The sequence below is a fragment of the Delphinus delphis genome, chromosome 4, assembly GCF_949987515.2.
Source record: "Delphinus delphis chromosome 4, mDelDel1.2, whole genome shotgun sequence".
In the NCBI taxonomy this organism is placed as follows: domain Eukaryota; kingdom Metazoa; phylum Chordata; class Mammalia; order Artiodactyla; family Delphinidae; genus Delphinus; species Delphinus delphis.
This window is the reverse complement of record NC_082686.1, coordinates 120348298-120371963: the sequence shown is the minus strand read 5'-3', so window position 1 is coordinate 120371963 and position 23666 is coordinate 120348298. Positions and strand designations below refer to the sequence as shown.

At 40.2% G+C, this 23666-nt stretch overlaps 1 protein-coding gene across 3 annotated transcripts in view; it reads left to right on the top strand.

Annotated features, from left to right (window-relative positions):
• SLC9A9 (solute carrier family 9 member A9) overlaps window positions 1-23666 on the top strand; it is a 630944-nt gene that overhangs the window by 103962 nt on the left and 503316 nt on the right. For all 3 annotated transcript variants that reach the window (XM_060011384.1, XM_060011385.1, XM_060011383.1), the window contains one exon: window positions 5120-5322. In XM_060011384.1, the coding sequence (XP_059867367.1) occupies window positions 5128-5322 (195 nt within the window). In that variant the 5' untranslated portion in view covers window positions 5120-5127. The remainder of the gene's footprint in view (window positions 1-5119; window positions 5323-23666) is intronic.

The window sequence follows — 23666 nt, the reverse complement described above, 5'->3', positions numbered from 1 at the left end:
GTGCCATGCAGTGTGGCAGTGTGCGTGATAGTGTGTGCACACAATCACTGGTCTGAACATAGCCAAAGAGATTTCAACATGTTGTGTTTTAAAAACCATACTGTTATCCATTTCGTTATATATAAATATGGTCATTATATATAAAAGTAAATCCCCATCTATATTCCTCTGAGAAAATTCTCTTTAAGATAACATTTCAGCATCATGTAGAATGACTAAATAAGATGCAGGGGAACTGGTTATGAAATGCAGGCTTAATATAAGAAGACACTTAGGAAACCCTTGTACCTTATTCTCACTGGAAATCAGGATCATAGGATTGGGCAGAAGGAAGACGCCTGGTAGGATTAAAATACTTTAATATTTTATGATCAGGGCCATATTTTATTCATTTTTATAATTCCCACAAGTCCTAGAGCAACGCCTTCCATGTCTGTAGCATGAAAGCAGAAGGAGGGAGGAAGGGAGTGGGGTTTTCTCATATTTTCAAAGTGGAGAATGGAGGGCCAGTCCAGAAAGAGGAGGCTCATATTTCTAAGTGTTTCGCATTTGAGTGCTCGTGAGGCTCTTTCCTCCTTCCTTCCTGCGTCCCTCCTTTCCTCTCCCACAGACATCACCATGTCAACTGTATGTCAGTCATCCGCTATGAGAGTTATATTGCAAGCTCTGTAAGGACAGGAACATCACAACATTTGGTGTGATGCTCCTTACATGTGACATTTTAAAATGTCGGTCACTGACTAACTACATAAACTCAGAGGATCCTTTTCTTTTTGAATCCAAGGGAGTTTGTGGACTTGGAGAAAGTTGGGTTATAACTGCCTAAAGTGTTTGGCTTTTCTAGAGAAAAAAGAGATGAAGAATAGCACAGCTTCTGCCCTAAACAGTCTCATTATCCAATGGGGGTGACAAAGCCAAACTCTACAGAGCAGTGCTGAACAATATATATCTTTATATGAAATGGGGCCAGAAAGGGTGTGGTGCAAACTATAAGTACTCAAAGATTAGGGAACTTAGTGAGTACAGGCTGCATCAGAGCACAGGTCCCCCAGCTGGGACTTGAGATGGACTTTGTAGGATTGTGAGGACCTTAGGGATGAGGTCTGTTTTCCAAGATCTGTCTTGGGGGTTTGTGTGCTTCTGGGGCAAGGTCAGCGTTCACTAGAAAGCAAGTTCCCACTGCTGTCACCCTAGTTGCCCAGATGCTCAAACTTGTAGACCCAGGGGATGCATCTGGACTAGAGTTTCTGCTTGGAGAAGGTAATGCCACCAGCCGGCCAAGTGACAGAGCTCAGCAAAGTGTCATGCTTGTGAGGATGCAACCTGGGGTCAGGGCTATGCACACATGTGTTTGTGGTATTGCTTTGCTGGGACAGGCTGCCTCCTTTTCTCCTTGGGCAGGTAGGGTTCTGGTTCGTGGCTTACCAAAGAGAGTACTGGTTTGTGTCCATAAGTCATGGTAGACAGTCCCCTCTTTTCTTCTTCTGTGCACAAGTGGTTGATGTTCTGTTTACCCTGTATCTTTGTGGGAGTATAAAAATAACCCCTTTTCATTAGCATTTTCTTCCTACTAGCAATCCTACTTTATCTGTCACCTGCTGTCCTGCAATACTGGGCTGGAGTGTGTTAACTCAACATTCTGCGTTTGTGTCAGCATACAGCTAAAGCTCTGAGTGGCTGTCAAAAGCATTATGAGGCTCTATGAGTAGATGTCTGGCCTCCAACATTAAGGATTTTCTCGTTGCTGCTACTGCACACAAATGCTGGATGCATTTCTTAACCGAGTGCATGGTGAGGCTGCAGCTTCCCCACTGGCCCTTGTACTGTGCCAAGATGTTGATTCCTCTCAACTCTTGGGATTGGGGAGAAGGAGGGCCAGGGCCTTCTGTCTAGTGTGTTAATTTGGGTCCTCCAAGAAGCAGATGCTGGAGAGAGATTAGCTGTGCAAAATGTTTATTGGGGGAAAATTCCTTTGAGGAAAAATGGGGAGGGAGACTGCGGATGCTGGGCCAGCTATCAGGTCTTGGAGCAGCCCAACCAACCCCTGTGGAGAGAGGGAAGGAGGGGAGGCTGCGTAGGAAAAGGTTTAGGCTGCGGTGCAGTTCTAAGAAAGGTTGGGCAAAGCTGATGTGGAGTCTTTGAGCCATGGTGACCCTTCAGAGGAGTCCCATATCCCTGTCTTAGTGCCCCTGCTGCGATCAGTCATTGGCTGGGTTCAGCATGACTGCAGTCATGAATTCCAGACCATTGGTCAGACTACATACTCCTCGTAGTGGGAGATCTATCTGCAAGGTGCATTTTCATGGCTATTACATCTGGTCACCTCTGGCAGCGAGGAGCTTACTCCACTTACTCCAGTGTGCCGTTCTCGAACGCTGGAACCAGAGATGGTACAGAGGGCCAGGCACGGCCATTTAGCTTTTGAGGCATTGTATGAATTTAACCACAGAAACCCAGGTACTAAGCACTTGTTATTATGACAAATACTTGTTTCCCCTGCTTGAGAAAAAATGGTGGACACTACATGTTTACTTCTTGCTACCGCACTGAAAGCATATTGCAAAAATAAGCGGCTCACGGCTCACCCTTTGGGAATTTCAGATATTACCAATACAGGTTCTCTCCATTCAGGCCCTATGCATGTAGTACCTTGTTTCCCTTCTTTATATTCCATTTAGCAGAAAGCAGAGGTCATAGTATCATCCACGGTAATTGCCAAGTAACTTTTAGAAAATGAGTCCTTCCTAGGATTCCACTAGAGTGTTGGAAAAGTGATGTTCTTACACAGGCACCCTAAACCATGTGCAGTGTATGTGGTGTGTCTTCCCTTCTCTTTCCTGACTTGTTTTATTGTAGTCATTTGACACAGCACATGGAAGGCTGCCCACTGTTCTATGATGGGTCAAGTGCTCGTGGTGGTTACATACCCATCACTTATTTTTTCTTGCTGGCAAAGGTTAAGATAAAATATTTCTCACTGTTATGGGGGAGTGGGCCAAATACTGAAGCAGGAACAAGTAAGGTAAAAATATTTTTGACAGAAATCTGCTTTCATTCTCACCTATTACTCTAGCTCTCTACATTATTGCCAAAGTGATAGATCTTATATAAAAATCTGACTGTTTTACTGTCCTGCCTAAAATCTTTCAATAGTTCTATATTACCATTGGGTTAAAAATAAAAACTTCTTAGCATGACAGAGGAGTCTCTTTATGACCTGGCCCCTGTGGTCTAGAGTTTTTCTCTCTCTTTGTCTCTGTCTCTGTCTCTCTCCACCTATTCTCTTCTTACTCCACTGCTGATTCCCTAAATCCATCAGATTTCTTAAATTCCTCTGTATTTATACATTATATTATTAGGTTATCCTAGTGACTGTTAACACAGAACCACTCACATTTCAGTGACTACACAAGTGAAGTTAACTTTTCACTCAAGTAACAGTCCAGTGCAGGTTTTCCTGGTTGGCGGATGGCTTTCCCCTACCTGGTGTCTCAGGGACGCAGATTTCTTCAATGTGGTGACTCTGTCTACCTATACCTATAGGGCCTTTGTTTCTGCCCCATCCATATGATAAATGGGGAAAGAGAAGGGAGAAAACTCACCTACTTCTTCAGTGCTGTGGCACACATCACTTTTGCTTATATTCCGTTGGTGAGAACCCAACCAAACGCCAGAGAGCTGGAAACACAATCTATGGCCAAGCAGCCACTTCCTGACAACTATTCTACACATTGGCAGACAAAAATCCTAGGGAACATTTATCTGTCTCTGCCGTAACTCACGTGCTGCCACCCACATGTGCAGCCTGGATCCCAACTCATTCCTTAATTCAGGTCATCTGGACAAATCTTATGTGACCTTCTAAAATTCATCTAAAGCTTTGCATCATTCACAGAGCCTTGGAGTGTCTCCTCTTTATACTCGTATAACACAGGGCACTTACCAGCGGTCATAGCACACGTCACGTTGTATTATAATTGTTTGCTTATGGATCTTCACTTTATAAACTTCAGCTCCTGTAGGACTGGGACTGTATTTTTATTTTAAGTCTATAAATGTCTGAAACAAAATATGCACCCAACAAATGTTTTATTGAATAAATGAAAGGCCATTAGATGACTAGATTTACAAAAGAGTGGTTAAAACCTCCAAACTTTGATGTTTTAATGAGTGAACTGTGGATTTATCCTAAAACAAATACATCAATCCTAATTTTAAATTGAGGAATGTGTGGACCTCTAAAGTTTCTTTGTGATTTTGTTAATAAATCGACAATATTAAGAGAGTTCACATTTATCATATTATCATGAGCATCCTAACAGAGTCTGTAAACTCAAAAGTCAAGGATTGTCACTTGAGTTCAACTCTTTGCTAAGGGAATATTGTATCATTAGAATGCATTTGGCTGCAGGTAAGCAGAAACTTGATTTTACATTGTTTGAAAAATTAGAAAATGTATTATGTCACATAACAGGAAGTCTAGAATTAGGGTAGCTCCAGGATAGGTTGATCCAGGGCTCAGTGAAGGCATCCAGGACCTGGGTTCTGTCTATATCTCAGTCCAACCATCCTCAGGATATTGACTGTGTCCTTGGACTATGTCCCCTCAAGGTCACAAGATACCTGCCAGCAAAAAATAGAGAAACATATTGTCTTGATCATATCCTGAGGGAGAGAATAAGAACACTTGTCCCCTAACCACAGTATATAAGTGCAACCTTTTAGTCTGATGGGGCTGTCTCAGATATGTGCTGATCTGTGGACCAGAAACTTTCTCCAGGGGAATTCCATCTCCTGACTGATTAGATTACAGTATCTCTCATGGAGCCAAGGTTTTCTTGAGCACTTGGATGGATAGAAGAGGTGGGTAGCTCTTCTCTCCAAAACCTGTGGATCCATTAGGAAGGAGAAAAGGAGAAGTATTAACAGTGTCCATCGCAAATATTTTAACAATACAGTCTGTTGAGCTGGTATCTATGGAAGAGTGAACAATTTTCTAAACCAGGCAACGACCCTTTCTCCTGCCACCTACACAAGTTACAAATCATATTTGAAAGCATCTAGTGATGAACATTTTAGATTACATTTCTCCAGTGCAATTATTTATTCTTTATTTTAGGCCTTGTAATGGGATTAATTTTACGATACGCTACAGCACCAACTGATATTGAAAGTGGAACTGTGTATGATTGTGGAAAACTGGTCTTCAGCCCTTCAACTCTGCTGATTAATATCACTGACCAAGTTTATGAATATAAATACAAGAGAGAAATAAGCCGGCACAACATCAATCCTCATCAAGGCAACGCTATACTTGAAAAGGTAAGGATCCTCCCTCTCTGGTCACATATTTTTGTTTTCCAGTATAAATAATTGCGTCATATATGAGCCACCATAAGTAACGCATCCATACACATACATATGCCCTTTTTCAACACCACACTAATGGGGTGATTTAGCTAAGTGGTTAATGCCTTGATATACTCTGATTTTAAGCTCAGTTGTCTGTATTTTTTTTCTAGAAGTTGGAAAAATAATGCTTTTTATTATAACTGTTTTGCAAGCCACAGTTACATTAGGTAAAAAGATAATAGTAATTAAGCTGACTCTGCCTTTCATGTTACTTGATTCAAGTTTTCACATTTTTTTTTTTTTTAATTTTTGGTTGCGTTGGTTGCTGCACATGGGCTTCCTCTAGTTGCAGTGAGCAGGGGCTACTCTTTGTTGTGGTGCGTGGGCTTCTTGCAGTGGCTTCTCTTGTTGCAAAGCACAGGCTCTAGGCGCACAGGCTTCAATAGTTGTGGCATACGGGCTTAGTAGTTGCGGTGCTTGGGCTCAGTAGTTGGGCTTAGTCGTTGTGGCTCGCGGGCTCTCAAGCACAGGCTCAGTAGTTGTGGCGCACGGGCTTAGTTGCTCCACGGCATGTGGGATCTTCCCAGACCAAGGATGGAACCTGTGTCCCCTGCATTGGCAGGCGGATTCTTAACCGCTGCACTACCAGGGAAGTCCCACATGTGTGTTTTAAGTGTTGTTGTATGTATTACCAGCTGGCTATGCAGTTTAAATCTCCCTTAAGTCAAAAGGAAAATGGAGGAGAATAAAAAAATTTTCACTTGCAAGCCTTGATCTAGAATGGCTGACTTTTAGCTGCCAACACAAAACATTGGCCACTTGGCTGTTTATAAATACACTGACACACAGTCAATCTCAAGAGATCTTGACTCCATCAGTTTAGTTAGGGAATCTTAGATTGAAAAAAGAATTGTGAAGTTACTCATCTTTTAAAAATGTTTTTATTATTGCAAATGCGTGAATTTCTTCAGTTATTAGGAGGGAAACTTTCTTCTACTATCAGGACTCTGGGTCAGAAAACAGGTGAGATTACCTTCTGTGGTGTCTTGTGTGTGGATCAGTCTTTGGAATAAGTGAATTTGTGTTTAACAACACAAGTACATGCTAAGAATCAGGATCTTATGAGATTTATTCTAGATCGTTTTGTGTCAGAGCCGAGAACTTCCTTGCTATTACGGAAGTGCACTTTATCAATTTTATCCCATATAAATTTAGTTTTCTTTTAAAATACACATTTTTTTTTCATTTCAAGAGATTTGAGACAGGAGGGGAGATACATGATCTGGATTTTTCTTCATTCAAGATGAGTAATTTCTAGTGGTTTTTTTTCACATTGTCTTCCACTAGCACATTCTAGATTAACTTCCTCCTAGCACTTGGTGAGGGCTCAGGAAAGTCAAACTGATTATACTACTAGCCTAAATCAGACTTAGTAAAGTGAAGTGAAGCACAAAAAAGCAAATTAAATAATGTATTTCTGAAGTAAATAGGAGCAACTTCTAGATCTGCTATTTTGGATGATCTCTTCCATGAGATTGTTTCTATTTACATGAATAATAGAAAACTATCTATCTTGAAATAATTTTTTAAAGTGACCTTGTCAGCGGCATAATTTAAACACTGTCTTCAGTTTTACTTTGCTTAGTATCAGAACATAAATTATTTCCCTCCTCATTCTCTTACCTATTTAATCTGCATTTCTAAGCAGCACTATTTCTCCAAACAGGTTGGCCACCACCACCCCCCCGTCCCAAAGATGCTGATAATTATCTCTGTTTTATTTATAGCAAATTGTTCTCTAACAGGAGAGCCTACAAACACCTGATCAGACATTTTGTTACTGTGTTGTTCACCTATTGATTTGTTTTTATTAGCAGCCAAACTCCAATGTTTGCTTTTGAAAAATTAAGGCAAGAGATGCAGAAAATTGTCTAAGTTTCTGGGGCCTTCTTGATCTTTTCATTGGGTGGATTATGAGTTCTGCACATGAAATGTTTCAATGACCTTGAAGGCTCAAGTATTTTATAGACTACCTTCTAAATTGTGTGACTTATTGACTCACAATTAGCATTTGTTCCTCGTGGCATCCCAGGTTGGCAATAGGCAGCTCAGTACCCAGGGTAAATCCTCCAGCTCCTTGCTGGTGGAGAAAGGGGCATCCACTGGTACACTTACCATATTAGACAACTTTAGGTGGAAAGGATCATTTTTATAAATGGCCAGAGTATATCTTAACACACATTTGTTGCTTAAGTGCCAATTTTGGGGGACCCTAGTTAGTCTGCAAAAATGAAATGCCCATAGTCTGTATTTGTTACTGGGAATTGTCCACTGCATGCAAGTATTCATATCAATCGAGCAATTAATTTATGTCAGATGCAAAAGAATTCCAAAAAAGGGCCTGTTTATTGGAAGGCTTATAGGGAGGTAACATGGAGTAATGGGAAAAAAATTCAGGACCAGATAGATCTGCCATCTATCCTGAGTAAATTCCTTGAACTTCCTAATCTCCAACTTTTTTATTTGTAAAGTGGGGAGATTAGAACTATTTTGTAGGATTGTTTTAATGTTTAAATGAGATGATGTATATAAAGTACCTGTCGTAAGGCCCTTTATGTTGCTGTCACTGCCTCTACTCCTACTTCCACTGCCACTTCTAATACCACTGCCAACACCATCACCACTGCACTACCTCCAAGACCAGTGCTACCATTGCTGCTACTAATATTTGAATGCTTAATATATGCCAGGGATTAATAAAATATGTGGATTTTTTTCCATTTATTTAACATCCCTTGGGGAGATAAGACCAATGTATAATATACATTAGTATATAATTCAGTTCTAAATTGTATCATATAGACAATGAGAATTATGAAACTTTCCGGATTAGTTGTCATAGATACTTGAGTTTGTTAGGGAGTCTTCCTGGAGGACGTGGAACTTGAGAAGGGCTTGGAAATGTGGCTATGGCTTGAATAGGCAGCAGGATTGAGTTCAGAAAGATGTGGGCAGGACTGGAGGGTGAGGCTGCAGGAAGTGATTATCTAGGTGAAAAGGGAAGAAGGGCTTCATCAACGCTTTGGATCAACAGAACCTGCTTGATTTATAGGAACACTGTGAAGAGAAGAATCTAAGATTCTAAGGCTTCAGGTCTGGCTGGGAGAATGTGGGAGTCCTAGGATAGAGGCAAGGGAGGGAAGGAAGATTTGTGGAAGAGGATGGGTGAAAATGACTGTGGATCTGCATCTGGAGAGAGATCATCTAATTTAGAGCAAGAAAGAGCCCTGGGCTTCCCTGGTGGCGCAGTGGTTGAGAGTCCGCCTGCCGATGCAGGGGATGCGGGTTCGTGCCCCGGTCCGGGAAGATCCCATATGCTGCGGAGCGGCTGGGCCCGTGAGCCATGGCTGCTGAGCCTGCGCGTCCGGAGCCTGTGCTCCGCAACGGGAGAGGCCACAACAGTGAGAACCCCGCGTACCGCAAAAAAAAAAAAAAAAAAAAAAAAGAGCCCTGACTTGATTAAGTTGAACTCCATCATTTTAGAGAAGAGTAAAAGAAGAACTTAAGCCCTAAAATTGATTTAAGTCAGTGATTTTCAAACTTGTCTGAATTTTGGAATCATTTGAAGCTGCAAAAAATCCTGATGCTTGTGTTCTACCCCTGGAGTTTGTCATTTTACTGGTTTGGGGTGCCACCTGAGCTTTGGAACTTTTCGAAGATCACCAGGTGATTCTTTTTTTTTTAATATACAGCAGGTTCTTATTACTTATCTATTTTGTACATATTAGTGTATAAATGTCAATCCCAATCTCTCAGTTCAACCCCCTCCCCGCCCCTGCTTTTCCCCCTTTCACCAGGTGATTCTAATGTGCAGACAAGTTTGGGAACCACTGATTTTGGTCCTGTGTTGTGTTCAGGTGAATATAGTGAGGAGAGAAATGCCACTTTTCTGCTTCTTCTCCTCACCTCCACTGCTGCAGATCTATCAGCCCCTTTTATACACAAAGTACTTTTCTTGCTTCTGGACCTCTTCACATGTTATTCTTTTTGCCTAAAATGGTTTTACTCCTTCTCTTTGGGTGTCAGCCTCCTTCTTATCCCTAGAATCTTGAAATGCCATCCCTTCAGAGAGGGCTTGCGCTGCGATTTTCTCACACTGTATCCCCTCTCTCTCTTTCTCTCCTGCCCTCTCTTTTGTTTCAAAGTACTTAGCACCATATGAAATTTTATATGTATTTTCTTGCTTATTAATTATCATTCTTACATTGTTTGATGTCCACTAGACTGTAAACTTCACAAAGGCAGGGATCATGCCTTTTTTATTGACCAGTGTATCCCCAAAGATTACCACGGTGCCCGATGCATATTGCTGCTAAATAAATAGCTTGTGAATGAATGAAGGAGTAAATGGAAGAATCTGAGAGCTTGGTGGAGTATATACAGCTAGACTATTTGGAAGTTATCATCTTGGAGTTGGTAGAATAGTGTCCTGCACACTTAATGGTTGAAGAGATTAAGATATTATCTAATCTTAGTTGTGTACATATAGATAGATATTCATATCCAGAGAAATTACATGGTAGGTCCAGGGCCCCACTACTGGTCAGAGGCAGAACGGAGACCCATAGCACTTTACTCTGAGTCCTGAGTGATGTATCATATCCCACACCATTGGACAGGCTCTTGAGTGGCCCTGTGGACAGAGAAGGACTGAGGCCTGGGCTATCTTACGCTGAGATGGGTGGAAGGAGGTGAGGACCAGTGCTGGAAAGAGAAGAGGATGGTCAGAATTACAGAAAGAGGTCTAGCACCATGGTGTTACAGAAGCCATTGGTGCGGCTCCACTGGGACCTTTTTCTTTGTGGTACAGATTTAAGGGAGTATTTGGCCTTTGTTTCCAAAAGTTACAGGATAAGGAAATGAGTTTTACTCTCAGAAGAATGTAGTTTAAGGGCTTGGATGAAATTTCTGACTTCAGGATTTGAAGAGGCTGAAATAAATTCCTGTGCTATAGAATCATCTCTTGGAGTACTTGTAAGAGCACATGCGTTTCTGAAACGGTTAGGCCTTGATGTGTTTGGAAACAGCTCTGGGCTTGATGGCTCCCTGAGTTTCTTCCAATAAGAAGGTATAAAACTGGAAAATGTGAGAGCTGTTGGCACGTATATATGCAGCAGTGTACTGTGCTTTTATGCCACATTATAAACATATAAAAATTTCAGGAAATACCATATGCCAAGCTTCTTTTGGTCATGCTCAGTGCAGATAAGGAAAAAATATTTTCGCTTAAAGATGTGTGAAAACAGTATTTTTCTATATGTTAGGAGCAGCTGATGATCTCAAAACAACCTTCTGAGAGAATAAAACTAGATCGTGTTGCTTTGTATCTATCCAGTTAATGTTTCCAACACTGTTTGTCAAACTGTTCTGTGGATCTAATGTATCCTTAAGTAGTTTTAACTGAGTGGGGCCTATATTCTATTACACAGTGGCTTTACAGACATTAATTTGTTACAGAGTATTTAGGCATACTAAAATGTCTACTAAGCATTTCTGAATTTCATATCAATAGGAAGTTTAAATCTTGCTCTTGAAGAGCAGGAGATAAAAGAACTTTCTCCATCACTCATTCATTCATTCATTCTTTCAACACAAGTGAACTGAGTGAGTCTCATCCGTTTCAATTCTGAAATAAAGAATGATCTCAAAGAGTTTATTAGTAAATTGGGGAAAACACATCATATGAATAAATGAACAAATACACCACAAGACAGCTATCAAAGGAGTGGGTCAGATACCACAGACATTCAGAGGGGGCAATATTATTTCTTGTTAGGGTGACAGGAAAGATTTCAAAGAAGGATAGCTGATTAACTCTGGTGGTGATATATGTAGTGTGTGAAGGTAGGAGAGTCATTCCAAGCAGAGATAAAAGCATGATGTGGAGGTAGAAAAAGGGGTAGAGAGTATTCCAAGAAAGAAAAGCATTTCCGATAATCTGAAGTACGGAAGACCAGTGAAACATAGTGTGGGAATAAAGGCAGATCTTGGTTACGGAATCCCTTAAATGCCAGGCCGAGTAATGCCTATTCTATTGGTAGTCAGTGGAAGAGTGCAATGTTGACAAAAGGAAAGAAATAGTTAGGCTCCTGTGTACAAAGTAGAGAATGAAAGCAGAGAGACAGATGAGGCTAAGCTTGAATGGTAACCAAGAGGCAGATGGAAGAGAAGCAAGGAAGGAAGACGCTGTAGAGTTTGGGCCAATTGGGCACAAGGAGGAAGAGAGTATAGCTAATTCTGCTACCCTCTCTTGTGGGTTCACAGAGAGTGGCAGGACAGAAATGGAGACCTTAAAAGTTAAGGGAAGGAGCTGGTTTGTAGTGGAAAATCATAAGTATAGTTTAAAACTGATGAATGAATTAATTTGTCTCATCATTAATTTATTTATCATTGACTTAACACATTATGTTTTTCCACATTGAGTTGGAAAGGTCAGCAGACCATTTGGCTGGAAAAGTCTTGCAGACCCAGTAGGTTTTCAAAAAGTTGTCAGCACGGTTAAATTTATACTTCCTATAATTTATAAGTCAGTTGACTGTAATGTGAAAAGTCGAAGGAAACTACCCAGTGAAATGTTTGTGCCAAGTCTTCACTTCCTGTGTGACAAATGACACTATCATTTGGTAAGGAAAGTTACCATTTGGTAAGGAGTAAGTTACACTGCTGAGTAATCTGTCCTATTGTTGCAGTAAAGAGAATTACCAGGCAAATAGGTCAGACTGAAGCTATTATCAATTGTGTTGATAATACTGTATATTTTTGAGATATTTTAAGGAAGTCCTTATAGCCACATCTAATTATATGACTTTAAAAAATAATTTTGTATTTGCAGTATCAAAACATCAGTGTCTTAATATTTTTCTCACTGTCCAGCTTTTTCTGATGGTGATTTTGACCGTTTGTCGTTCAGAGTCTTAATACTCACATATTTATTTGTAAATTATTTCTGTTCTTTCCAGTCTTTCTTTTTGCTTGATTATTCTGGCTCAGAGGCAAGCTCTTCTAGTAACAGGAACAGCTTGATCAGAAGGAGTCATCAGACCATGAGATAAATATGTGCAGTTAGTGCTGGGACACTTTTGGAGAAGATAAAGAAAAGACAGGAAAGAAATCTCTAAAACTGTTCTAGGCACAATGAGAGAAGCAAGCATCACGATAAACCAGCACTTTGGGTTTGGAGAAACATTTGTAGGACACTATCAATTATTTCTCCATTCTGTAGAGAACAGGGATTCATAATTTATGTTTCTTTATCATGACAAGTCTTGACTCTTACACGTGAGATTGTCCTGGGGGATCTCAAGCTTGGCAGAGCGTGGGATGAGGCTGTTTGGATAGACTTAGGTACTTTCATCATAAATCTTAGTTAAGAGATCTGTTGTTAATAAAGAAAGCTGACATTTTAAATTTGCTTTATCTGTTTTCTTCCACCTTTGTTCAACTTTCTTCGTAGAACGTTGGCCTGAGAAATGGTTTCAGAAATGTCTCGACTCTAAATATTCCATTAAATTTTTTTCCCAATTTTACTGAGATAAAATTAACATATAAAATTATATTAGTTTAAGGTGTACAACATAATGATTTTATATAGATATATAGATATCTATATATCTATATCAAATGCAAAATGATCATCGCAATAAGTTTAGTTAACATTCATCACCTCACGTAGTTACAAATTTTTTTGTGATGAGGACTTTTAACTTTGTAACAACTTTCGAATATACAACACAATGTTATTAACTAGAGTCACCATGCTGTCCATTATATCCCCAGGATTTATTTACCTTATAACTGGAACTTTGTATCTTTGGACCACTTTCAACCATTTTTCACACTCCTCATCTCTCAGGTCTCGCAGCGACCAATCTGTTCTCTGTTTCCATGAGTTCGTTGTTTTTCTTCTTTTTAGATTCCAAGTTAGTGAGATCACACAGTAGTTGCCTTTCCCTGTCTTATGTCACTTAGCATAATGTTCTCAAGGTCCATCCATGTTGTTGCAAATGGCAGGGTTTCCTGCTTTTGTACGGTCGAATAATTCAGTTGCATATATCTCTATATATACACCACATTTTCTTAATCCAATTATCCATCAGTGGACACTTAGGTCATTTCCATGTCTTGGCTATTGTAAATAATGAGACAATGAACATGGGTGTGTGGCTACCTCTCGAAGATTCTAACTTCAATTCCTTTGGATATATTCTCAGAAGTGGGATTGCTGGATCATATGGTAGATCTATTTTTTAATTTTTTGAGAAACCTCCATATTGTTTTCCATGCTGGCTGCACCAATTTTCATTCCCACAAACAGTGTGAAAAGTGTTCCTTTTTCTCTACATCATGGTCAACACTTGTTACCTTTTGTCTTTCTGATAATAGCCATTCTGACAGGTGTGAGATGATATCTCCTGTGTCCTTGTGATTTTGATTTGCATTTCCCTGGTGATTAGTTCCATTTGGTTTTAATTTAGTCATTGAACAACATAGATTTTCTTTAGTTATTTAGTCATTCAACAAATATTTATTGATTGGACACTAATCATATGCCAGTTTGTTTTAGATGATGCAAATACAGTAGTGAACAAAACAAAGTCCTCAATCTCATGGAGCTTAGGTTCTAGGGGAGAGATAGATGAAGTACAGTTCAACATAAGCATTCATAATCTAATGCCAGATGGAGACACGTGCTATAAAGAAAGGTTAACAAAATGAGGGGATGGTGAGAGAAGTGTATTTAGGTATGTCCTGCAGGGAAGGTCTCATTGAGGAGGTGAAGCTGGAGCCAAGATCTGAATGAAGTTGGAGTGAGCCACGCAGAGATCTGTAAGCAGAGAATTTCAAAACAGAGGGCAAAACTAAATAAGACTAGATGCCTTTGCTTTCTGGAGGTCATTTTCTTCCCTTGCCAGTTCTTTGCTATATTTTTCATCAACGTCCAAGACCATTTTTGTCTATACAAAAAGTTCTGGAAAAATTCTATTTGTTGTGTTTGAGAAGGGTAGAGGAGAAGAAGAGAGACGTCCACTTGGACTGGGCAGTGAAAATGCAGAAAATGTAGAAATAACAGAACACCGTGCCCCAAAGACAGGCAGGCTCTGCCTAGCATCCTGGCAACTTTTGCAGTCTGGCCTTCAGAAGGCACAGTCCAGACACGAAGGAGTTATTCTACTACAGTTTGATTGTAACTTGGAGCACCCCCAATGCAGGGTTAGGAATTACCCTAGACAGATCTGTGTGGTAGAGTTTGGATTAAGCCCTTGCCACCTGGAAGGCAGCTCGGCTTTCTAACACAGGGCTATGGAGGCAGCACTCAAAAACTCTTAGGACTTCCTTTCTTCTGCTTCACAGATCATCACTCAGGACTCATGTTCTAAGGAAACTGACCACTGGAACATTTATTTGTGGCAGGGATTGCATTCCAACCAGCTGTCTGATTTTATTTCTTAACAAAAAGCCTAGCTACTCAAAATAATGTAAAAACTGTTGGTGGCAATGGTCTCTTGGAGTGTCATGTGATTAGAGCACAGATTGGACTGATATCTCTCATACTCACTCTTCGCTGGGAAAGGAAAGAAGTCATGTGAAAGTGTATAGGTAGGATGAACACTGACATGGTGCTCTTTCTAACATGACAAAATTTGATAAGAGGAGAGCAGCTATGGAGTAAAGGGATAGCTTCTCAGATTCTTGGCTTCGAGCCCGAGAAAATATCCCGGACCACCATGGAGAGAAACAACTGAGATGCCCACCCATCTTCCAATCACCTCTGCCTTCTGACTATTGCCTGGTCTTGGACCATCTTAGCACGTCCATTTGGTCATCCATTTGCCTGGTTCCAGAAGGGACTTAAAGTGGTAGCACAGACACATTTTTAGGAAATATGGGAGCCAGCATGGCAGACCACACCGTGGACTAGCATTTTGGGGTGCCATGTAGCCATCCACTTAGCTATCAAAGGACAGGTTTTCAAAGCTATTTTGGGGGGATGGGGGTGGCTGAGGGCTCTGAAGCTATTCTCTCCACTTCCCTATCCTACTCAGTTCAAGATCATGGTGAAATATATTCCATGGGAGGCCAATCTTAAAAGAATGACTTATACCTTGTTATTTGATTCTATTTTCTGTAATTATTAATGTCTTGTATTTATCGTGTGTTAGAACAAAATATTCCTCCTAGGTGATCTTTCCAAAAAACACCAAAATGTTATTCTTTTAAACATCAACACATACGTGCTGGGAACTGGCGTGTATGAGGCAGCATAATATGGTTAGAGCCCCACGCTGCAATCAGAATACCTGGGTTTAAATCCCTGGTCTACCTTTTTTTTTTTTTTTTTTTTTTTGCGGTACGTGGGCCTTTCACTGTTGTGGCCTCTCCCGTTGAGGAGCACAGGCTCTGGACGTGCAGGCTCAGCGGCCATGGCTCACGGGCCCAGCCACTCTGCGGCATGTGGGATCTTCCCGGACCGGGGCATGAACCCGCGTCCCCTGCATCGGCAGGCGGACTCTCAACCACTGCGCCACCAGGGAAGCCCCCGGTCTACCTTTAACCTGATCTTTAGCATGTGACCTAACCGTTGGTGCCTTTGTTTCGTCAAATGAGGCAATACTAGTACCAACCTCAAAAGGTTATTATGAGGACTAAATTAAATAATTCATGTAACCAGATAATATGTTACAGCATTAATAAGTCCTCAGTAAATATTAATTGTTATTATTAGGCACCAGCTAACTGCTAAGTACTTTAAAACACTGATTTCCATACTTTGATATGTGCATCAGTAAAACACTATTATGTGTACCTAATATATGCCTATTTATTTACAAATGAGATGAAAGTACTATTGTACCAATGTACTGTGTATATTAAAAAGCAGTATCAAACTAGAATTTTTTAAAGGATGAGATAAAAATAAAATATAAAAAGTTTTTTGCACACTCAGGTGGATCACCTTGTTTACTTCCTAACATATGTACACCTTAACTTAAGGACCAATAGAATAGTTCATATTTTATTAAAATTTTATTTTTATTTTAACTATTTTTGATGTTTCCTGAAAAATTCTGCTCTTCTCTGAAATCTTACTATATTCTGAGTCTCAGCAGCACCAGTACGTACACGGGCTCTTGGCCTGAGATAGGGATGCTCTTAGGGGCTGTTAGCTTTGTGAGAACATTCAGTCCCACCCTAAGTGATCCCACACTGCCATACTTCAGTACCTAGTTCTGTCGTCTCAAAGCTCCAGCGGGTGTCCTCCTACTGTATCTTAGCTGAGTTGTAAATTAAGATTTATATCGATGATGTTGGATTAATGTCTGCCTCCTCACCAGACTCTAGGCCCCAGGAAAGGAGGAGGGACCAGGTCTGTCTGTGGTCACACTGTATTCCCAGCTGACAGCACATGCGTGCTGGTGCCTGGCACATGGTTGATACTCTGTGGACCCTGGCAAGTGAGTGGGTGATATAATGAAGTATTCTCCTCTGCTTTTCAGTTGCAGCTTCTCACTGCTGCTGTCCTGTCTTAGTTGTCAGCCATTTTATACCCAAGGATCTATCACAGATTTCTCCTCAGAGTGAAGTGCCAGGGCTTTGTGATGGCTTTTTGCTACTCAGAGGGTTGAATTGCTGGCAGTCTCATCTCCAAATAATTAAGGATAGAGGGAGAGGGAGAAAAGGAGGCTGGGTACAGGAGAGACAAACAGAGGGAGAGAGAAGGAGGGAGGGAGAAAGAGAGATTTCTCATAAGGCTTATAGTCTCAGTAGATAAAACTTAACATGGATCTTTCAATTTCTTTCCTCTTTGCTTGATTCCTTCTAAAACACTAAACTGTGGCAAGAGTGCACATTTATCATTGCTGGGCTGCAGTGAGTAGTTATAGAAGGTTCCATCCAACTGCATTTCCTGGTTCTTCCCAAAGGTCATTAAGAAGCTCCTCATTAGTAGCTTATACAGCCTGAAGGTAGGATAGGCATCAGTGGCACAGGAAGGGTGGGGACCATCAAGAGAGGTGAGAACCTTAAGGAAGCTGTGCATTTAACTGGCTTGTCTCCTGATGCCATGTGAGCCTGTCTTGCCTTAGGAGTCTCCCAGCTGCTCCTCTCAGATCCATTTTTAATTATAAGACTAACTAGACATGGTCTGATTTACAGAGTTCTGCCTCAGGTGGAGGTGTTTGAATCAAGAATGTCTACAAATTCAGATTCTCTTCACTGCTCCTTTTTTGTTTTGTTTTGTTTTGGTTTTTTGGCCATGCCGCACGGCATGCAGGATATTAGTTCCCCAACCAGGGGTAGAACCCGTGCCCCCTGCAGTGGAAGCACAGAGTCCTAACCACTGGACCATCAGGGAAGTCCCCCCTTCACCATTCTTTCTGACTATTGGGTTCCTAGAGGACTCAGAGGTGGAGTTTAGTGGGATGGTTAAGTGCCCTTGAGATCAACACCTTATGAATGGAAGAGGAAGAAAGCCTGAGAGGGCCAAGGGAGAAGTTAAGCTGTGATGCAGGCCCAACAATTTTGTCTAACTCCCTGGGAAGCTCTGGAGTTAGACTGGCTCTTCAGAGTCATCCACAGTTGAACTGAGATGGCCTGGACTCTAAAATACCAAATCATTTTGTCTTTGGATGTGGGCTACTCTGGGAAGGGCGTGACTCTGCGTGAGCTGGCTCTTTTCAGTCTTGGCAACCTCTGAAGGGGCTGACAGTATTCTAAGCAGCAGAGGTGACAAAGCCTTCAATGAAGGAAAATCCCCGTGTCTAACACATTGACCCTTGTAGGGGAGAAAAATCCTTCTTTCTGCCTGTCTAGGTTTTTGACTAGGGCCCTTGTAACAGAAGACAGATTAACAAGAGAAAGACAAACAGAAGTTTATTAATGTATTTATTTCATGTATACCTGGGAGAAATCTAGGGAATGAGTAACCCAAAGAGATGGCTTAGAATTCAGGCTTCAGTACCATCTTTAGCTAAAATAACGAAGTGTGTAAGGGAGGCAAGTTTTAGGAAGGTGACCAGGACATGTATGGTAAAGAGGGTAAGGTTATTATGCAGATTTAAGTCTGTGCCTTTTTTATTGATAAGTTTCATATGATTTAGAGTCATCCTTCTCTTCCTAGAAGGAAACACCCTTACAAACGGGTAAGTTTCCTGATGTAAGTTTCCCTTACAAAAGGATAACTTCTAGTCTGTTTTCAGAGCTTCTCCTGTGTCTGCTGTTTCTCAAAATAATCAGATCAAAATAATTCTAAGGCCAAAAAGGCATATTTTGGGGGATATAATATATTCTGGTCTCCTATACCTTCAATAGTCTGAGAAGCTTTATATAGGTTATGTGTGCAAGTAGAGTACCCAAATGATGAGTTAAAACATAGTTGAAGTAAAATAATGCAGTGGAGTACTGAGAGTCTGTGCTCTGAGAGCTGATTATTTATTAAATATCCAGGAATCTGCAAGCCAGTTGATCAAACATTGGCAACTTGAAATGGGCCGTGGTAGGAGTATTTAGACTACAGAAATTGTCAACTGCTGCAAATCGGGGCTTGTAGGCTTTTTTTTACTCCGGAGAGATGATTTACTAGCATACCACTGAATATATGCCTATACCATTGCATTTTTAGGAGAACTGAAAAGATCCACACGCCACATGTTTCATCTCACAAAAAAGTTCTTTCTCACATGGTGATTGTCTTAAAATTTCACTATTAGAGCTTCATATCTTCAGCTTGAACTGACTACCTCTAAGGTGATATAGAGAAATGCGTAAGGTTTATGTCTTTGTCCTTTTGGGCAGCTATAACAAAAATTACCATAGCCTGGATGACTTAAACAACAAACATTTATTTCTCACAGTTTTAGAAGGTGGAAAACCCAAGATCAGGTCACCAGCATATTTGGTATCTGGTGAGAGCTAGCCTTCTGATTCATAGATGGCTATCTTCCTGCTGTGTGTCCTTATGTGATAGAAAGAATGAGAGCGCTCTCTCAGTTTTCTTTTATAAGGACATTAATCCCATGTATGAGGGCTCTACCCTCACAACCTAATCACCTCCCAAAGGCACCACCTCCTAATACCAACAACTTAGGGGTTGGATTTCAACATATGAATTTTGAAGAGATGCAAATATTCAGTCCATTGCAGTTTTGCAGTTACACCTAGGGCTGAATTCTACCTCTGCCACTTTCAGCATTGAGACTTGGAGAAGTTAACTTCTCACATTTTTCTTTATCTATAAAACCGGGATCAGTGATACCCACTTTAGCTTTACAAAATAAAGGAGAAAAAGTTATTTAGTGTTAGGTGTGCTGTAAATGTTACTCTGCTTCCTTAACATCGGCCCTTGGCAAGCATGACTTTCCTCCTTGAGACAAAGTTTGAAGTAGGCATGTTGAAGGAAGTTTGGTGTTGTTTTTTAATGCATCATTTTTAAGGTGAATGCACTGTTTGAAAAATACATCATTTTAATTTTAAATCAAGATGTATGGTATCATTTTCTGCTGACTTCAGCACCTCCCCCACCACCCCACTTCCCCCAAATCCCTTCAAGCATGCCTGCTATGACTGTAGTCCTTGCTGACTCAGCCCTTTCCTGTCCAGCTTCCCCAGGCCAGTTGCTCTGTGGTGAGGTCTTGTGATGGGGAAGCTGCAAGCACACTTCAAAACTAAGGACCAAAAAGATAATGCAAACTCAGAAAAATTGTAAGGCAAAAAAGAAACTCTGTGGGACTGTGATGCTCCTGTATATTCCGAGGGTTGGAAAGCACAGTTTCTTTGGCTTATAATATAAAAATTGGCCAAGATTAAGATCAATTCCAGATTAGGGGGGAAATCATTCTTGAGGCACAGGTTTTCAGTTCTGTTGGATGTCTTTCCTTTTGCAACCCTCCCCTGGGTACTGAGGAATGAATACTCTTGGTGAGATGGGGGACCAGGCCCTTCTCACACACACCTATTATTTTCTCTTCCCCTGCTGATCTGTAGCCAGGGAGTCCCCCTGTTGTGTTAATACTACAGCTAGTGGAGGTAAAGGCGGGTAGGCAACCCACACAGCAAAGGGCACCAGCAGCCAATCCAAGCTATATGTAGGGAGTTAAAAGGTCAGGAGCCTGGGTGTCTAGGGTTGGGAGTAGGAGACCATATCATTTGATTTTCAAACTGGAACTCTTGAGAGCTAAGTGAGGCATGATAAATAATTAGGCCAGGACAACAGGCATTACCTGGGACTGTTCTGGTCAAACCAGAAGGTATGGTTACCTTAGTAAAGGGTCACAAAGGTAACAGAGGTAAGTTCATATGTCAAGAATCTTATGCAGAAACATAGGAGACTGTCTGCCCATCAGTGTCTAGGTGCTGTGGCAATGATCTGGAAAATGTGGTGGTCTTTATGTATTTGAAGCTCATGAGGACACATCCAATAGTGGAGTGGATAACCTGAACCCATAGGTGGATGGCAGATGGACTACTTTAGTTAAGAAGGTGGTCCCTGGCGTCATATTACTTGGTTCAAATGCTGCTTACCAGCTGTGTGATGCTGGATGAGATGATTAGTTTTCCTATGCTTCAAGTTCCCCGTTTGTAAAATGGGATATTCCTAACTATCAATACTTTGTAGGGTCATTGTGAGTTGCAAATGAGAACATACATATAAAGCACTTAGAATAGTGACCGGTTCATAGTAAGTGTTCAAGGTATATTAACTGTTAGTTTTGTTATCTTTATTGTTATCAACAAAGCAATGGACTCACAATCAGAAGCTAAGGTTTGAGTCCAAGTCTTACTACTTACAAGGTGTGACTCTGTGAAAGCCACGTATCTCTCTGAGCCTCGGTTCCACCTCTGTAAACATGGGGTGTTCACAGTACTTACCTCAAAAGGTTGTTTTAAAGAAAAAATGAGAGTCTATGTATGAAGGCACTTTTAAAACTGTAACAGCCTTATGGAAATGTCAGGGTTTTTTTTAATTATTACTTATTATTGTAATTAATTGACAAGTGGTAACTGTAGTAGTCTATAAGTAAGGAAGACAGACCCTGAGCTTCAGCCCTGCCTGAATTATAATGACTGTGCATTCCCTTTTCCGTGGTAGTTATTTCCATTTCAGTCTCATCATTATTCCAAGAGGTGATCAGATATCGCCCCTGTGTTTCAGAAACTGAGGCTCTGAAAGCTTATGTGACTTGGTCAAGATTAATCTGTGGCCCAAATGGCCTTAGGACCAAGTCTTCTGACTTTGGGTTCAGTGTTGTTTCCACACCTCCGTGTTGCCAAGCTAAATATTTAGAATTATATGAATGTTTTGTTCTCAATTCTCCACTTCAGTTTGCCTGGGTTTATAAACATTACCTACCTCCAATGAAATACCAGTGCTTATATCTGTCATTTTTGCATGTATAATGTTCACAATAGTGTATTTCTAGAATTTTAATTACTTGAAAAGTCATCATAGTTTTGTGAGAAATCTCACAATTTCTCAATGATAATTTATAATTATTATTACAAATAAAATATATTTACATATTTTTCTATGTGATTTAAATCAGATGGTCTCTCAAACTTTGCAACTTGCTTTATTTATTTATTATTATACCCTTACCTTTCCTTAGGCTTTTAAAAGTTTAGGGTAAACAGCCAATTATAAAACTTTAGGAGAAAATATATTTATGACATCAAGATAAGAGAAGATTTTTTTAAAGAAGTTACCAAAAGCTGAATCAAAGTAAAAATGGAATAAGTTTTACTACATTAAAATGAAAAACTTTTGCATGAAAAGACACCACTGACAAAGTTAAAAAACAATGTTAAAAAGTTTAAGGGGGTGAGAGAATAGAAGAATGTATTTGAAGTGTAAATAACCAAAACAGAATAGTAATCAGGTTGTGTGAAGAACTAATAAACAAGAAAAAGTCATACTGGGTAAAAGGTATGATCCAAAAAATCACTAAAGTGATGTCACAAAAGACCAATAAACAAGGAAAATATGCTTATTTCATTAGTAATGGGAAATGCAAAGAAAACAGTAATGTGGTAGCAGCTCAGAAGTGACCAATACCCTGAAGTTAGAAAGTGTTTTCCTTCCATGACTGTATTCTTGTACTTCATATATTTATAATTTTTAAAAGTTATTTATAATTTTTAAGTTATTTATAATTTTTAAAAGTTATAAATTTATAATTTATAACTTCATATATTTATAATTTATAATTATAAATTATATTTATAATTATTGACTCATATAATTAAATATGAGTCCCTGCAACATATAAGAGCTCTGTAGGAAACCATCTGGAAAAATGGAAGAATGCTTTTCACTGTGAATAACTATCTCCTAACCTGGCCGTTCCACAGATTTGAATGTCAAGAGCAGGATTTCTCCCCATGTTTAAAAAACAGTAATCCATTATCTTTTTGCTGCTTGTATGGCTTCCTTACCTGCCTAAACTTATATCCTTACCATTCTTTGTCCTGATCTTACTTACTCTAAGTAAATATTGTTGAATGAATGCATGTCTCCTGGGTTTGGTCCTTTCTTTCCATTCTGTCACAGTCACCTTCATTCACATTGTCATTACCTTGTGCTCATTTTGGTTCTTGACAATGGTTTCCCTTCATCCAGGCTAAACTTGAGGCCCCTTCAAACTAATCTACATGAGACACCTTTTTTTTTAAATGACTTTAATTTATTTTTTAAGTAAGTAATACATTCATGTGGCTTAACGTTCAAAGGGTACAAAAAAGGTAGGTTGGAATCTTGAAGACATTATTCAATATCATTTCTTTTGCCCATCTGATTTTTAACTTGATAGTATTTATTAAAAAAAGACTTTTTGTTGTTGCAGTATAGTTGCCCATCTGATTTTATAGCTAGTTGAGACATAGATACAGGAATGAGAAAGACAGAGAGCAAAAGCTAGGTAAAATAATGAGTCTCAGTCTGTAAGCTGGCTTGCTCGTCTTTCACCCCAGAATTAGAAAGACTGACCCACCCAGCCACGGACCCAGCTGGACAGCATGAGCCTTCCCTAGGTCTGGGAGGAGCCGGGGGCATCCACTTTGAGCAAGCAGGCCGGTTCCAACACAGAGAGAGAGGGAGCTGAGATGCACACACTCAGTTCGTTTACTCCAGCTTACCAATTAGACTAGTCACTCTCTGTTTCCTAGGGAGAGTGAGTGAAAGGTGGGACCAGGGCCAGGAGTGTTAAATCCTGTACAGCGCTCCCCAACTGGTGTGCTGATGGGATACAGGTGTGTCATGAGAT